This window comes from Beta vulgaris, chromosome 1 (genome assembly GCF_026745355.1).
Source record: "Beta vulgaris subsp. vulgaris cultivar EL10 chromosome 1, EL10.2, whole genome shotgun sequence".
Taxonomy (NCBI): Eukaryota; Viridiplantae; Streptophyta; class Magnoliopsida; order Caryophyllales; family Amaranthaceae; genus Beta; species Beta vulgaris.
Genome location: NC_079202.1, coordinates 62,701,284 through 62,718,106, shown reverse-complemented (window position 1 = coordinate 62,718,106; position 16,823 = coordinate 62,701,284). Strand labels below are relative to the sequence as shown.

Sequence of the window (16,823 nt, the reverse complement as noted above, 5' to 3'; positions counted from 1 at the left end):
CCTAGTTAAACCTGATTGGAACTTATTGCACTTGATTGAAACTTATTGGATCTGATTGAAATTTATTGCCCTGGTTGGACCTGGTTGAAACTTATTTGAACTAGATTGAACTAAACTGATTGGATCTGAAACTTAATTTAGTAAGATGAAGAGAACGTATCCTTAAGTAGGGCCTCCTTTAAGCCAATACTCATCACAAAAACTAAACTTAGCCCATTTTACAAGTCGATAAGCTATTTCATTACATTCTCAATAGCAAAAAGAAAAACAAATAGAGTAAAAACCAAAGCTAAGATGTCATACATCTTCCATCATAGTTTGAATATCCCCTTTTCGCTGGATCGAGGAGTTTTTAGCATAGATGATGGATTGAGCATCACTCTCTATCACCGCCATTGACCAACCTTGTTCCACCGCTACTTTTGTGGCCCAAAAATCTGCTACAACTTCGACCTTCTCAGTAACCTAGTCATGTAGTAAGGTGCACAAAATGTACGAGCCACCATCTTTTTTGTCGTCCCGAGCAACCAACCCTAAGCCAATATATATTAATTAATGTGCATATAAATATATAATAGAAATATACAAAAAATGATATATATTTTCAATTTGATTTTGCTCTTTAATTTATTTGAATTTTATAATGGAGGGATGTAAATATAAGAATAACAATATTACATTATATACCTTTTTTTTAAAAAAAAAGATGGTAATGAAAAAGACAATGCCTAGAGGAATTTGTACTCTTAAATAGAAGTGATCAACATGGTTTCGCCCAGTCTAAAAAACAATCGAATTTTAGGCATGATTTCTGACTCGTGGTTGAGCATGATCTAGTTCATTGGAAAAAAAAAACTTGACAAATGAGTTAAATATGAAAATTTAAACTAATTTTTGACTAGACACGAAAATAGTTTGAAAACTTATCTTGTCCGTCTCAAATTAGTTTGACCAGATCATGAGACTTTGGCTCGAAATGTCTTTTTTTTTTTCCAAAGCCCAACCCGGCCCAAACTATGATCACTTCAACTCTCAAATAGATCCTAACCAAAAAAGATAATAGTCTTGCCAAAATAACTACTCCCTCCGTCCCAATTTATTTGCTACATTTTGACTATAGGCGCAAGGCACTATTCATGTCATAATTTTGACTATCTTTTACTCCATATACATAAGAAAAAAATAGTTATGTTGGAACTTGTTTGATTCGACCCAATTTGTATTTTCCAAATATATAATTTTTATAATTTTTTCATATATATAACTCAAGATATTGGTGTTTGAAGTTGCATCTCGTAAAATGTGAAAAAGCAAATGTAGCAACTAAGGCTATGTTCAGTTCATCTTATTTTTTGCTTATTTCAGATCTAATCAGATTAGATCAGAAAAAATAAATTCAGATCAGAAAAAATAAGTTCAGATCTATTTAAAAATCAGTATATTATTAAATATCTTTCATTACATATTAGTAAAAATTATAATAATTGAATATTAATAAAGTACTCAGACGAATCAAACAAGACTCCACATGATTATATTTTCTTTCAAAAATAAGATCTTGTAATCAGATCAAATCAGAAAATTTCAGGTCAATTAAATATAACCTAAATTGAGACGGAGGGAGTAGTTACTATTTGGTGCGAAGAGGAGAGTGTGTCATCTGTTTTTCCCTTTCCTTCAAAATAAAGAGAAAATATCTACTATGACTCGATGAGATTATCTACTACAACATTTTCAGGTTAATTTATGATACAAACAACCACCGTAAACCCACCTACTAATCCGTTTTCACAATCGATTTTGACTTTTCTTACTTCACTCCATACATCTGCAATTCGAAGTTTTTTAATTTCTCGATTTCTCTCTCTGTAACGACGATCTCTTGAAAGGTCAGATTTTTTTATATAAATTTCTGTTCCTGAAGACTAATTAGCTGAATATCCAATTTTATTGTAGTTTTTTTTGCTATAATTTGCTGATTCATCTTGTTCAGTATGCTTATTTGCATGTTCTTTTACTTCAATTTTTCAATAATTGATGATTTCGAAGAATTTTGGCTGTCGATTGAGAAATTGCTGGTTAAATTCGAGTACTTTTGTAAATTAGGGTTTTTAAATCTTCGTCTTTGATGCGGAAATCGCAAATTAGGTTATTTAAGTTACGAACACCATTTAGATGTCTTATAGATTATCTTGAAGACGTGAAATTCAATTGTGGTGTAATTTTGTAATCTGGTTTTGGTTATGCACATGTTCCTAATTTGGAATTTTGATTTTCTTCGAAGTAGGCTCACAGATCGTTCAATTGCATGTGAAATTTGATAGTTTTTACAAATTTTTGTTCAGGGATTTCATATATTTATGACAATTTGATGTCATTTGGAAAGAAAATTTAAGGGGTAGTGGAGCCACAAGAGCTGCGCTGTGATCAAATACTTCTCATGCTCTCTTTTTTAGTTTAGCTGATATTAGAGCAAATTTCAGTACTCACAAATGGCAGCTAAGCCGGAGAACAATTCGATTCCAAATCCCACAGCTTCTTCTCAGTCTAACAATAAAGTTCATTCATCGGATGATTCTGAGGCCGATCCAAACTCTTACTTGCTTGAGAAATTCAAGCTGTATGAAACTCGAGCGGTACTAATACTGCAATTTCTGCCTTCTTCAATTCACTTAAACCCTAATGCGACCTTCGGTTGATAAACATTTTACAAGATGAATTTTGCAGAGGTTCTATCTAATGGGGAGTGATCGTAATAAGAGATTCTTCCGAGTATTAAAAATCGATCGATGTGAGCCATCAGAGTTGAACATTAGTGAAGATCCAGTGGTGTATTCACCACAGGAGGTGAAGAGCTTGCTGCAGCGAATTGCTGAGGGGAATCGTGCTACCGGAGGCTTAAACTTTGTCGCCAAGGTGTATGGCATAGCAGGTTGTATTAAGTTTTTGGAGTCCTATTATTTGATTTTGGTCACTAAGCGCCGGCAAATTGGGTCTATATGTGGGCATGCTATTTATGCTATTGATGAAAGCCAGATGATCACGATCCCTCATGCATCTGTTCAGAGTGATGTTGCATACTTTAAGACCGAGTTGAGGTAAACTCAGTGCCCAGGCCTGTTTCAGTTTACTGTCTCATTGTTTCTTAGACGTGTGCTTTTGTATCCAATTAAGGAGGTTGTTTCTTTTGATGTGCGGCATATGAATGATTGAATCCATGTTTCTAATAAAATTCCCTTTGTCTCAATTTGAATTTAGTACTTTCCTTAATTTGGCAGTGTTCAAATGTGAACTTCACATTTGTTTTGCAGTTGCCTGTTCCAAAATTTTCTCCATCCCATATATATATTGTGTGTGTGTGTGTGTGTGTGTGTGTGTATACACACAGACACACACATATGGTAGTTTTGCCACCAACATTGGCACATAATGGATCAAAGCAGTACACAATTTACTTGCTCACTGTGCGCTATTAATCTCTAGGTTCTAATTATTTAAGGTTTCATTGAACATGGATCCTGTTTGTAGTTGCAGCTTTTCTTTTGGGGTGCTGGGAAGGGTCTATCTTGCTGCCTGTTCCTCTATCTCTCATTTGTGCCACTCATAGAACTGCTGTGTTATAAAGCTTTAATATCAACTCTGTGGCTGTCTGATTGCAGGTACAAGAAGCTTCTATCTAGTGTCGACTTGACAAAGGATTTCTTTTACAGCTATACGTATCCTATAATGCAAAGCTTGCAAAAGAATGTGCAGTCCAGGGATCCAGTTGGAATTCATTATGACAGCAGATTTGTGTGGAATTCATACCTTACTGAAGCTGTTCGTACCAGATGCAAAAATAATATCTGGACTGTTGCGTTGGTTCATGGGCATTTTAAGCAAGTACATACTCTTACTTCCTTCAGGATCTTCTCCACATTGGTTAAAAGAAAATGCTAATGTTTTGGGAACTTATATACTGAGGCTAGTGTTGAGGATCATTATCTGGTAGTGGCTTTTTTTTTTTTTTTTTCTTTTTTGGGTGAAAGACATTATCTGGTAGTTGGTTGGGTTATTCCATCAGTCTTTGGATGTTCAGCTGTGAAGTTGTCTGCTTGATTCAAACTTCAAGCATACTTGATCTAAGAATGGACTCCTTTAATGTAGTACTGATGACAGTGATGAGTGACTCCTGCTTTCGGAATATATAACTTTGGGACGTTTGTGACCATGGTGTGGAATTAATAGATACATACAAGTATATAAATTTTAGGATGCGAGCCTAAAACATTAGAGCAGCTTATACTTGAATTTTTCAAGATACCTTAACTTACAATTAGGTATCTTTAGGTGAAGGGTATGTCCCAACTGCTTCTGGGTACTATAATGAAGATCTTGTAAATTTTGAGGGGTTGGGATAGTATTTGAATTTATTTCTGCTTCCATGTTGCAGAAGTTCATATCTGATTTTGAAAGTTCATCCATGTTCAGATACATATGTATATATACAACTGATTATAATATGAATGTTTCTTGATAGACGAGGATGTCAATTTTTGGACGTGATTTTAGTGTTGCTCTGGTGGCTAGAAGATCTCGTCATTTTGCAGGAACCAGGTATGCTCTAGTTGCAATTTGGCTAAAATTTTCCCATGAAGTACACTTTTATCCGGTTTTTCTCTATCCTCGATTGTGGTCCAAGTGAATGAATTACAGCAAGAATCAACTTTCAGGTTATGAGATTTTTGCGATCTGTAATTGAGTGGAAAAACCGAGTATTTGTCTTTTGGGTAATTGTGCTATATTATCGGTTCCGTTCGATATCGTTAGCATGCTGTTGTGTGCAAAACCATGTGGGCTTGCTTCTCTTACAATGATGGTAACTGATTTATGGCATACATGTCTTCTATATACTGTTTTACCTGTGGGAATGGTGCGCCAGAAGTTGGCCGGGCATGTGTGTGTATGTGGTTTTGATTCAGCAGGGGGTGGCTAATGCATGTGCCTATGTGAGCTTAACTGGTTCTAGTTGCTACTTCTTGATTCACAGGGATAACACATGTTGTTTTTCTCCTTTGTTAGAATAAAAATGAATTAATGGCCCAAAAAGTTTCTTGATATACATTTGGTGAACTGTTGAATTTGTCATACGAAAATGCTAGAGGAGGAGCTAATAAAGTTTAACTACTTGTATGGCTTTGCCTCTGTTTAGGGGTTCTGGTGTTCTTTTTCTTTTCCTTTCCTTTTTAATTGTAATATTCATGCGTCTCACTAAGATCTAGGGGACTATGGAATTCATCTGAATGTCCTGATCTTTTTTTATTGGTTCTTTTTTCTCGGTAAGGTACTTAAAAAGGGGAGTAAATGATAGAGGAAGGGTAGCAAATGATGTTGAAACAGAGCAACTTGTGCTCGATGAAGATGCTGGATCTTGCAAGGGGAAAATGAGTTCTGTTGTGCAGATGCGGGGTTCAATTCCTCTTTTCTGGTCTCAAGAGGCTTCAAGATTCAGTCCAAAGCCAGACATCATTTGTAAAGTTTTTGTCATGCTGATTTGTAAAAGATATTGGTAGAGATTTTTTTTTCCGATACCACTGCCAAACGCATCTCTTTTTGATGTCAGTGCAGAGATATGATCCTACTTATGAGGCGACCAGACTGCATTTTGAAGATCTTGTTGAGAGATATGGCAACCCAATAATTGTGCTTAATCTAATAAAGGTTTCTTTTAGTATGAAAACAATTGCCTATTCATTTTCAATAAGTAGCCAAAGTAATAGACTTCAATTTTGTAATACCTCTTGCAATCTGATAATGAGGGTCAAGAAAAGGGTTGAGTTAGAGTATTAGGGTATAGATGTATAGTTATACAAAAGACATTTGATAAACTGTTCTGGAAAGAGTTCTAATTCACATCTTCTTTATCTTCCCCTCCTCTTCAGACCATGCCAAACCTTTTTGTCCATTACCAAGCTGTCAATTGTCATTATGTAGAATCCATGGAAAATAGTGCCACTATCATGTTACCAGTATGTAACCTCCACCTCTGAACAGCTATTGTGGTGAAAAAAAATCTGGGGAAAACGAGTCTGAGGAGAGTGGAAGAACATCTGATTAGAGTAGTGACATGTGCTCTCGTACCACTTTCAATACATCACCACCATGCGATTCCTTCCTTTCGCATGACTAAAATACGGTCTTTCCTTCTCCCTCCTGCATGAAGACCCTGCGATATTACTAATATTGGTGTATTGATGATTTTCTTCCTTCGGCTCCCTCAATCTCGTTCACGCATGAAGAGCATACACTCTTAGGGCGTTTTAGTTTTGCATTGAGAAGTTCCATCTTCATCGCTTGTACATTCAAGTCAGATACAATTTGGCTTTCATTTTCTAGGATTTTCTAAGCTGCCTTTCTTATAGATATTTTCTGAAATATTCGCAATTCAGCAGGAATTTATTTTTTCTTGGAGCTCATATAAGTTTTATGATGCAGACTGTTGAGAAAAGGCCCAGAGAAATGATGCTTCGACGTGAGTTTGCTAATGCAGTTACGTATCTAAATGAGATTTTTTCTGAAGAAAAGCATCTTACTTTTATTCACTGGGACTTCCATAAATTTGCAAAAACGTAAGATGTTATGTTTGTGAAGGATAGAAAAAAGTGAAAGAAGTCATTCCAGCTGATGGTTTAATCTTTATTTCCTTGCGTGCCAAACAGGAAGACTGCCAATGTGTTGGGAGTTCTAGCTGGTGTAGCAAGTCAAGCACTTAATAGGACTGGGTTTTATTACAGTGGAAAACAACCTGTTGTGAAAAAGAGAGCTATGCAGTTAAGCAGAACAAACACTGTAAGGTACGGACTATCCGTCAGCATATGTGAATCCATTTTGTGGTTGTAAGGCTTAGTTGTTTGCTGTTATCTATGTGTAGTTATCTCTTAAGGCCTTTTTTATGTAGATGTTGACATGAATTTCCAACAAAAGTGAATTTAGATGATTGTGTAGTTTGGAAGTAACCTACTTAAAACCCTGGTGGTTAGGCTATGTTTTTCTCGGTTTATTTTGCCGAACTTAACTTCTTTTTACTACACTCATTTTTGCTGAAACTTAGAGTCGATTTTTGCTGAAATTAACGTAGTAATTGCTAAACTGAATTTTATTTGTCTGAACTTAACTTATATTTGTGGAACTTATTTTGCTGAACTTAACTTGTTTTTTGCTGAACTTAACTTATTTTTGCTGAACTTAATTTATTTTCACTGAAACTTATTTTAATAAGTTGGGGAGAACAACGCTTTGGTGGAAGGGTTTGGTATTCAGGCCTTGTTATATGTTTAAATAGGAGTTGGTCAATGATTATTTTTGTTTCTGCACGTCGAACGATTATGTAAAGGTGGCTTTAATGAGTCATTGAGTGGAACTGTCAAGGGTAAACACCCGAAGCAAGTAGCTGCTTAAAGTAGCATACAACTAGTAGCTATCTCACTAGGTTTCTATCTCTAAAATTCCTGACATCAGTCCTAACATTTTGGATTTACCCTTTCTTATGTGGCGTCATATGTTATCAGCTCCAGGGATGCTTCTTTGATTGATCTTAGAGCAAATTCAGGAACTCTTGCAAGAAGTGCGAGCAACAACGAATTGCTTAAGCTTAGCTCTTCCTTAAATAGAGAGCGAGACTCTGATGCTGGAAAGCATATCAGGAAATACTTTCATAACGGTGATGAACCACGTTTTCAGAATGGAGCTCTGCGGACAAACTGCATTGACTGTTTAGACCGCACAAATGTAGCCCAATATGCTTATGGCTTAGAAGCATTGGGTCGTCAGCTTCAGGCAATGCGAATGTCTTTTGAGCCTAAAGTGGATCCTGATAGTAGCATTGCTACAGCGCTCATGGACATGTACTGGAGTATGGGTGATGCTCTTGCACAGCAATATGGTGGTTCCGCAGCTCACAATACTGTATGCAGTCTCTTTGCTCTGTTTATTGGTCTTACTATAATCATAATTTATCTTCCCCCTTTTAGTTTTAACCAAATTTAATGACATTAGGTATTTCCAGATAAGCAGGGGAAATGGAAAGCTACAACTCAATCACGGGAGTTTCTCAAGTCTATTAAGAGATATTACAGCAATGCTTATACCGATGGAGAAAAGCAGGATGCAATAAATTTGTAACCCCTCGTTCTCAATGCTAGCCTTATTATAATTATTATTTACTGTTTGTGTGATAGTCTTGGCTTAAATGGATGGCTTGGTAGTGGCAGCTGAATGTCTGCTTGATGTCATTCTTAGTTAATAGTAACTGCATGAATCGATCTTGAACACCATCGTCAACCAATCGCCCACCTCAGAAGAAAAAATATATATTTAATAGAGAGAAACTGGAGGAGGGGAGAGGAATAAACACCGAAATAACTAAGAATCCAGAAGTTGCTCTAATTTCGCTGATATATCTATTTTCATTACCCTGTGTGCCAGTCTGGCAGATTGGTGTCTTAGGGCTTGTGAACTCATTTTACCTAAACCTATTTGAACTTAACCAAACTCATTTCTATTTTTTTTTTTTTTGGGGGGGTGGGGGAAGGGTGATTAAAGGCAGAAGTGATATTAAGATGATAAGGAAGAAAAAACTTTAATAAGTTGCATGTTGTATGTTTCCAAGTTTTCCATCATTATAGGCCAGTGGTAAGGAGGAATATTGCATTCTGCATCTCATCAGAAAGGGATGGATAGCACTTTGTGGTAGAAACTAGGAAGCTTGTGAGCATCTTCCTGCTATCTGAAAACAGGATTAACGCGGAAGGCAGCATGTGAATGTAAAATCATACGATAAAGCATATGAATGTTTTAGGCTTTTATCTAAATAGTGCATTATTTTGCAATGCCAAGATAAGCATAATAGATCCCTCATTGGCCTCCATCTCTTTCCTTATCCTGTGAACACAAATGGTTGTAATATAATCTATTATTTCTTTTACTTTGTGATTTATCAGATTCTTGGGTTACTTCAGACCGAAAGAAGGAAAACCTGCTCTGTGGGAGCTGGATTCTGATTATTATCTTCATGTTGTTGGAGTTGGAGATGATGCTAGGTAATATATCATCTTTTTACCCATTCGCTCCTTGCCATTAAGAAATACTCCATATCTCCAGTAGGCTGCCAGACTGGATTTTTCAACTGGTGGTTGAATTATGTATAGCTTTTTAGCTCGTGAATGCATGCTTTACATTGCGCTGATTGTTAAAAGGGTTAGTTCAGTAATTAGTAGTTGTTATCTTGATCTGCTTTTTTTTTTTGCAACTTCAGCAGTCTTTCAACTGATGCCATGTCTTTTGGAGTAAAAGCTTCCCTGGAACCCGTGCCTGCTTGTAGAGAAGACTTCTCAAGGATCAAATTGACTTCTTTTGATAAACTCATTGAGAGGACGTGCAGCATGATAAAAGATGTGAGGCTCTGCTGTGAACCAGGTCAAAGGATTGCAGGCATTGCAGGAACTTCTGGAGTGGCACCTGATGCAATGTAAGCTTTTTGCAATTTTGTTAGTGCTGGTTCAAGACATTTTAGTATTTCTACTTCCTAACCCCCCCCCCCTCTCCCATGCCGGCTCTCTAAAATGACCTGCCTCCTTATCCTTTAATATTACGTTCATGTCATGAGAATGTATTTGCACTTGCTGTAGAAGTTTTGTTTTATGAATTTTCCTTCTGGTGAATGGAAAACTCAATTCCACTTTACCCTAAGATGAAAGAGCACTTTGAGTCTGTGGAATACGCTTTTGATAAAATGAAAGTTGATGATCTTGAACAATTAACACTTGTCTGAATCCCAAAGTGAATTTATACTTTCTCGTGCAGTGAGATACAACTCAAGAGCCCGAACTGGCTTTTTGGCCTGAGGAAAGACGAACAAATTGGTTCTTCCCCAAAGGTGGTCCCAGGCACAGATACAAATGATGCCTCACAAGATGCCAGCTTGTCTAATGGTTTCTCTGACCTCAATTGGCTTTCTGAAGTTGATGATTGCAATGATGAGGATATCTTCAAAAGGTTTGTAATCTGCGTGTGTGCACGCATGCATGTCATTGTGAACGTGCATGTGCGCGTGTCTACGCTATATCAGTTTCTGAAGTTTGATTGAGGAATAGGTGTTATAAATTGACAATTTGACATTTGTTAGCTGAATTATTTTTAAAGTAGAAGCATCACTGTCCCCATACCATCTTTGGTCTGTATATATATTTACACTAATATAGTCAAATGGAAGAATTAATGGTGCTTTGAGCAAGATGAGCAAATTAATGGCTTTAGCAGCTGCTTGTACTAGTGTGCTTAATGCAAGGCTTTTTTTGCTTTTCACTTTTCATAGGTATCTTGCTATGTCATCGGTGGATGAAGCCAACGGATGGTGTGGTGGAACTTTGCTTGGTGATCTTGATGAAAATAGTGAAATATACAAGCATTACGCCCAGCTCTGTGAGGTACTATTTAATTATGGCTTCGAAATTATCATTCTGTCTCATAGGCATGTCTCTTTTAGTAAACTTCCACAATCAATTTTTTTTATCAGAAAAAATATTTGTTCGCCAAAGATTGTGTGGTTAGCAAGGTTCCGTAATCGGATATGGATGGATAAGGATGACAAATAGCCTTCCTCCTCTTTGAGCTTAGCTTAACCTGTTGTTGATTAAAACGAAAATGTGATAAAACCATGTTAGTTATATGCTGAAATGATACTGGAATATATACTATCTGGATACCTGTCAATTATGACTCTCGTCTCTGCAGGGTCCTGCCATGGAACCCTTCGAAAATGATCTGGAGAGAGAGCAGCATTATGCTGATGTCATGCATGGAACCAAGATCGAGAATGTCGATGATGCTGCCATTGAAGCTGAGATGGAAGCCGCTTTAAGGGAGTACGATCAAGTTGCTGCTGATCTTGGCATTTCTGCTATGTGTAGATCTCTGGCTGGAGACCCTAGCCAGTTAACAAGATGGATTATTGGAGAGGAAAAATTGTACAGAATTTGAAGATTGAAGTGGGCTTCATTTTTTGCAGATGACTGTTTTTTTGATTCATATTTCACTTCTTGTAAATATCATTTTTTTGGGTGTTAGGTTAGCTTTTGAAAGTTTTTATCTCCTTTAATTGATATTATGCTTGTATGTAATAACAGAGTTGGAATATTGTAATTTCAAATGAAATTGGCCAACATATTAGCCGAGTTGATTTTTCTAATCTACTTCCTCTGTCCCTAAATAGAATGTTCATTTTTCCATTTATGTTTGTCCCAAATAGATTTTTCATTTTCTTATTTGATACGGGTCCATTAATTAAAATACTATTATTTTGCTTTCAATTTTTATAATATCTGTCATTCACTTTCTCATATGGTTCACATCCTCTCTCCTTAATAAACAATTCATAAAAATTGTGCCAATTATGATTTAATACAATTAAAGTCATATACATTATTTCTTTTTAATACTTGTGTCCAAAAAAATGGACACTCTATTTAGAGATGGAGGGAGTATCTTTCATTTCGATCTTTACTTCCATTATTCTAAGCTTATTTTGTTTAACAATAAGTAGTTCTTTAACATAAAAGATGGCCCAACTTTTTTTTGGCCATTTTAGATGGGAATTCTAATTGATTTCCTTAATGCCAAAGCTCTTCCTACATTGACTAACTTGTATGTCGGCAAAAAATTGAATAACAAGCTAGACTGCCTAGACATCTCATGAGATATTCAAATAATCAAATCAGACATCATTCATTACTTTCCTATACACAATATGCTTAATCCACTAGTAACCTAGAAATCTTCTTTCTTGAGCTTTTGCCATCTAAATATTGTGATAGTTGTAATTTTATCCGTAACTCTAATATTTGTAAGTTCTTATACTCTCATAAATTTTCATATAATCGATGTTTTATGCTCGTCGTTTGTGAAATTCATTGTTTTTCAATGTTTTCGCTATGCCAAATTCCCTAAGATTGTTAAACCAAGAAGCATGAATCTCCCTAAACAATCTGCTCATTAGAAATAGAAGTAGAAAATTAGAAACACAACTTATATTGAGTTTGGTACATTTCACTATTTTAAAAGAAGTTTTGTATAGACAATTTTTTCATCGAACGTAGTTTAGCATACGTTGTAAGTCAACTATCCCATTGATACAATCAACAATATATACAAGTGCGTAGAGATATTTTGAGCTATTATCGTTGAATCTGAAGCTCATGTTTTGTCATTAGCTATCTTTCCGAAATCAATCTTAGAATGATCGTTTACTTGGGTTTACTAAAAACAGAATTTGTGTCCTTTTGGTCTCAAAAGTCTCAAAGAAGAGTAGAAATTGCGAACATAGGGAATGAATAGGACTTATCACATCATTATCCCACGATATATGGCCAAGAATGACAATGTTGCTTGACATGAAAAATATTATCATGTGAATCGTGAACGTACTACATAGTTGGCTACTGTTAACCACTAAAATCCCGATTCGGATCTTACGATCATATGATTCTACAATCCGGAAGGACCTAATCGATCCTAATTCTATGTAGGATCTTAATTTTGTAGGATTTTTCGATCATATACAACCACAAAAAGTCACATGGTAGGATCTTAATACGATTCTACGATGCGATCCTATCGTAAAATAATCGTAAAGTAATTTCACATATTAATATTTATCCTATTAGATTTTGGTTGCATGCTACTTTAATCTTATAGTATTGAAAAATATTACCATTTGTTAATGAATAAGTCATTATTAATTTGTGTAAATTTTTAACATGAGTTTCTCACCATATTCTAGCATAATTATCTCTATTTTAGAGAATTGTAGGATCGTACGATCCTACGATCCGATCCCACCGATTCGATCATACCAACCCCTATGATCCAAAGTAGGATCCGATCCTGATAACATTGGTGTCAACAATGGAAAAGAAAGGAATTATTCACATGATCTTTATGGAAGCAAGCCTTCTAGAAGGTTGCCTTAGCGAGACCCATCTTTATGCAAACAAAATACTTCCTCTATTTTGTTCTAGATGCAACATCTGTCTTTTTGATGAATGAGTAAACGGAATACTTTCTGTGTTTTTTCTAAACGGAACATTTGTCTTTTTGGTAATTATATTAAAATAATTAAATGTTAGATAAAAACAGAGGTAGTATTGTATAAGATGACCTTGTAATTTAATATTTCCGATCTAACTAGTGTTTACTATTTATATTTTTTTTAGTTTAATCAGATAGATTTTTGTTTTTTTCAAAAAAAAAATCATTGTTAAGGCAAGTATGTACGTTGATTTAATGACAAAATACTTGAGATTTCTTATATTTATAGAGAACAATGCATGTATGAAAACTTCAAAAAGTGGGAATAAACTTTAAAATGCGAAAACATAAACTATATATAAAAAAACATTATTTCGTATAAATCAGTAAGTATGTTTACTAAGTCAAGAACGCAAATTAATAGTATATACAGTATTTCAGATTGGATATATATATATATATAGTAGATATTCAATGGTCAAAAGTTGAATTCTAAGATCTTGTAATTAGGCTTTTTTTTTTGTGTGATTATTGTTAATTACTACTTTCTTAACATAATCACCACATGGTAAACTTTTGTCAGCTTTTGTATAATATAGTTATTTTTTTATATAGTCAGTTTACGTATGATAATATAATTGGGTTTTTTCTAATATAATCAGTTTTTGTGTATATAATAAAGTCGATTTAGGTGCGCAATAAATTATTATAAATCCAATCTACTCGAGATGTTCCGGAAAAGGGGAGGTACCAGGTACGGCCTATAATACATAAAACTATTACTTTACTTGGTGGAAAAGTGACCAGCAATAATAGTTTAGTCGACTAAGAAATTAAAGAAATAAGTTGATTATGAAGTGTAGTACAATAGAGACCCACGCTACAAATTCGAGGAAGTTACAATGAAAATGACACATAAATGTAGATTATGCCATTTTACGTGGACAAACAAGGCAACAACTTGTATAAATAATCCAACCTCAAAGCACCAAAGGATCATCAAGAACGAACAAGCTAATTAAGAGTACTAGAATATAAAGTATTGTTTGTTCACTCTATTTAATTAATCAAATCTCCTAGATTAATTAAAAATAATGGAGGTTATGAAGATGAGAGAATCTACAAAAATGGGTTTAATTGTATTATTAGGATTAGTAATTGTATTAAGTGGTGATTATGTTAAGAAAGTTGGAGCATTAACTCAAGCACAGTGCCATGAAGAAAGACAAATATTAGTAAGAGCATGTAAACCTGTGGTTTTTAGGGTTCCACCAAGTGGTTTTTGTTGCCAAAGGTTGAGAGTTACACATGTTGAGTGTGTTTGTAGTAGAATTACTCCAAAAATTGCACCTTTGATTGATGTTAATTATGCTATTAGTGTTGTGCAACGATGTGGTCGTTCTGTTCCTCGCCATTTCAAGTGTGGAAGTAAGTTTTACTATCTTATTTATCAACTCTTTGAATTTACTTGTTATCAGTTATTATCATGTTACTAATTAGCCGGGGCGAAGTTTTTGAGGGGCCTAGGAGGGCCGCAGTCCCGGTCGAAATTTTACGACTTTTATTTATGCTTAACTAACTTTCTTATAACTGTATATAATTTAAAGATTTAGTTGTATATATATAGAATTTCTGTCCCATAAATAGATTTAGTTGTGTATATATACAGTTTCGGCCCCGTAAATACAAAATTATGTCTTCGCCTTGCTAATTAGGTTGAATATATTACTACGATAACAAATTAATTCTAAACATAAATACTACTATTTATGGAAGTTGATTCATATATTTAGGAACTGCACTTTTGTGTTTATGCATACATCTAGGAAATTACAAGTTACAACAGTATATAACTGCATACAACATTTGAAAAATATATATTTTTTCCTATGTTGCAGGTATTACTACCCCTTGAGCATATCTGAATTTTGAGGAACACGTACTAAACTCGGTCAACTTTGAAGGAAAAGTGCTATTATAAACTATTATCATGTATGATGGTAAATGTAATGATACGATGAATAAAATGTCCGTTTCATTTTAAATGCAATAAATGAATATTATATACGAGATATAAAATATTCATTTGTTGCATATAAAACGAAACGAATGAAGTAGTCATTTTCTTAGCTCATGTTGACTACATAATTAACGCAAACAAAATTATGATATTTCATATTTCTTCTGTATGAAGCTAGTTATTGATTATGTTGGCATTGTAATTTGAATGGAGGCAGTGTGTCGTTTGTATTTTCTTATATATTTGAATATGAATTTTGTAATATTGACACTTACCTACTAAGCTCTTTTTTTTTTAGCATTACCTATTAAACTCTTGATCATAGTTTATGAGAATTTAATTGTCATGATATATTTTTTTTAATCCATATGAACCATGAAGACAGTACAATAAAAAAGGGGAGAGAGATTCGAACCTATAATATATCGTAAATAGCACCACAATCTTAACCACTACGCCAAAACATCTATGGTTTTAATTGTCATCATATGACATGATTAATGTAGATTGGGTCACCCAATAAAGCCCAAAGCGTTAATGGCATATGTGATATGTGCTTGCAATGGGCCTTGCCAAAAGCATATTTTGTCCACTTTAATAAATGATATCCATCTATTGTAGCCGAGAAAAAAAACATAAATCAAAAGAATAATATCGATGATTTATGTTAGTTCATTATTATACGGTGGGATAGATTATGTTCGTTCAAACCAAGCAAAGAAGTGAAAGAATGAAACAATGTAAATATGTAATATTCCCTCCGTTTTTATTAGTTACCTTTTTTTTTCATAGAGTTTTAGGAGAAATAATATTTAGTCGTAGAAAAAAAGAGAAATTATTATTTTATATTAAAGTTGAATATATATATGATGAAAAGTTAATGATCTCATTCCAAAAATAGAAACAAAAAAAAGGGGATAAACTAATAAGGAATATCCCAAAAAGAAATACGGGTAAACTAATAAAGATCGGAGGGACTACTAATCATCGTCTATGTTTGACTGTATTGTACCACTAGAAAATATTAAACTTCTTCTTTTTTTACTTTCAAAGATATATGAGCTAGTTAAACTCTTTTTTTTGCGTGTTTGACTACAAAAACCTAAAATTACTATACTTGTAAAGTAACTCTACAAGATAACAATTAGATTTGTTATTACAATCTTAAGTTTTACTATACCACATTTATGCTAGGTACTCCCTCCGTTATTTTATTAGTTGCTAAGTATATTGTTGTATGCACAATAATTTATACAATGTCACTTTCAAACTTTTTGAGTGTACCTTTTGACCCATTTAATGTTAAATAGTGAGAAAAGGTGAAAAAAATAATATATTTGTGTGGAAAAAGAAAAAATAACAAATATAAAAGTATTACTTTGGACGGGCCAAGTACCCCACATAAGGAAAATATAGCAATTAAGAAGAAACAACCATGTAAGAAAAATGTAACATTTAAAAATACAAAAATCATTAAAAGAGACGGTCTAATTTTAATATAAAAGTAGAGCTAATCACTAAATGGATTAAACGAGTCACCGAAAGAAATTAACCTAGTCATTATTAGGCTAATTCTCTTTTTGATATTAGACTTTTTTTTTTTTTTTGTCAGGGATATTGGACTTACCACTACCTAATTTTCATTTTAAAGTTTACGATCTCTTACAAGATAAACTCTTAAAAATAACGAATGAAGTATTTAAGAAACAAAAATCCTAAACCACATATGATATATTTTTGT

General features: G+C 34.1%; 2 protein-coding genes across 4 annotated transcripts; both read left to right on the top strand.

The window, feature by feature from the left end:
- Positions 1 to 1,653: 1,653 nt before the first annotated feature.
- LOC104896897 (phosphatidylinositol-3-phosphatase SAC1) lies at positions 1,654 to 11,228 on the top strand. 3 transcript variants are annotated; one of them, XM_048643005.2, is made up of 16 exons: positions 1,654 to 1,889; positions 2,484 to 2,636; positions 2,728 to 3,098; positions 3,660 to 3,882; positions 4,520 to 4,596; positions 5,324 to 5,511; positions 5,603 to 5,700; positions 6,475 to 6,608; positions 6,699 to 6,833; positions 7,548 to 7,944; positions 8,035 to 8,156; positions 8,979 to 9,077; positions 9,293 to 9,505; positions 9,841 to 10,032; positions 10,352 to 10,463; positions 10,771 to 11,228. In XM_048643005.2, exons 2-16 carry the CDS (start codon positions 2,493 to 2,495, stop codon positions 11,014 to 11,016), a joined length of 2,751 nt encoding a protein of 916 aa, XP_048498962.1. In that variant the 5' UTR covers positions 1,654 to 1,889; positions 2,484 to 2,492; the 3' UTR covers positions 11,017 to 11,228. The 3 variants fall into 3 exon arrangements, with proteins under 3 accessions (XP_048498962.1, XP_010682097.2, XP_010682007.2); XM_010683795.4 differs by having other exon boundaries at positions 2,346 to 2,636; positions 9,296 to 9,505; XM_010683705.4 differs by having other exon boundaries at positions 2,346 to 2,636.
- A 2,816-nt stretch (positions 11,229 to 14,044) lies between these two features.
- LOC104897042 (uncharacterized) lies at positions 14,045 to 15,356 on the top strand. Its single transcript, XM_010683870.4, has 2 exons — positions 14,045 to 14,490; positions 14,961 to 15,356. The coding sequence occupies exons 1-2, from the start codon at positions 14,157 to 14,159 to the stop codon at positions 14,975 to 14,977; spliced, it is 351 nt and encodes a 116-aa protein (XP_010682172.1). The 5' UTR covers positions 14,045 to 14,156; the 3' UTR covers positions 14,978 to 15,356.
- Positions 15,357 to 16,823: the final 1,467 nt, after the last annotated feature.

Excerpts from the sequence above, each read along its gene's own strand:
- LOC104896897 (XM_048643005.2), top strand. The coding sequence starts at position 2,493 with ATGGCAGCTAAGCCGGAGAACAATTCGATTCCAAATCCCACAGCTTCT. Across the intron at positions 6,834-7,547 it reads AGCAGAACAAACACTGTAAG|CTCCAGGGATGCTTCTTTGA; the intron begins GTACGGACTATC and ends ATATGTTATCAG. Across the intron at positions 10,464-10,770 it reads ATTACGCCCAGCTCTGTGAG|GGTCCTGCCATGGAACCCTT; the intron begins GTACTATTTAAT and ends TCGTCTCTGCAG.
- LOC104897042 (XM_010683870.4), top strand. The coding sequence starts at position 14,157 with ATGGAGGTTATGAAGATGAGAGAATCTACAAAAATGGGTTTAATTGTA.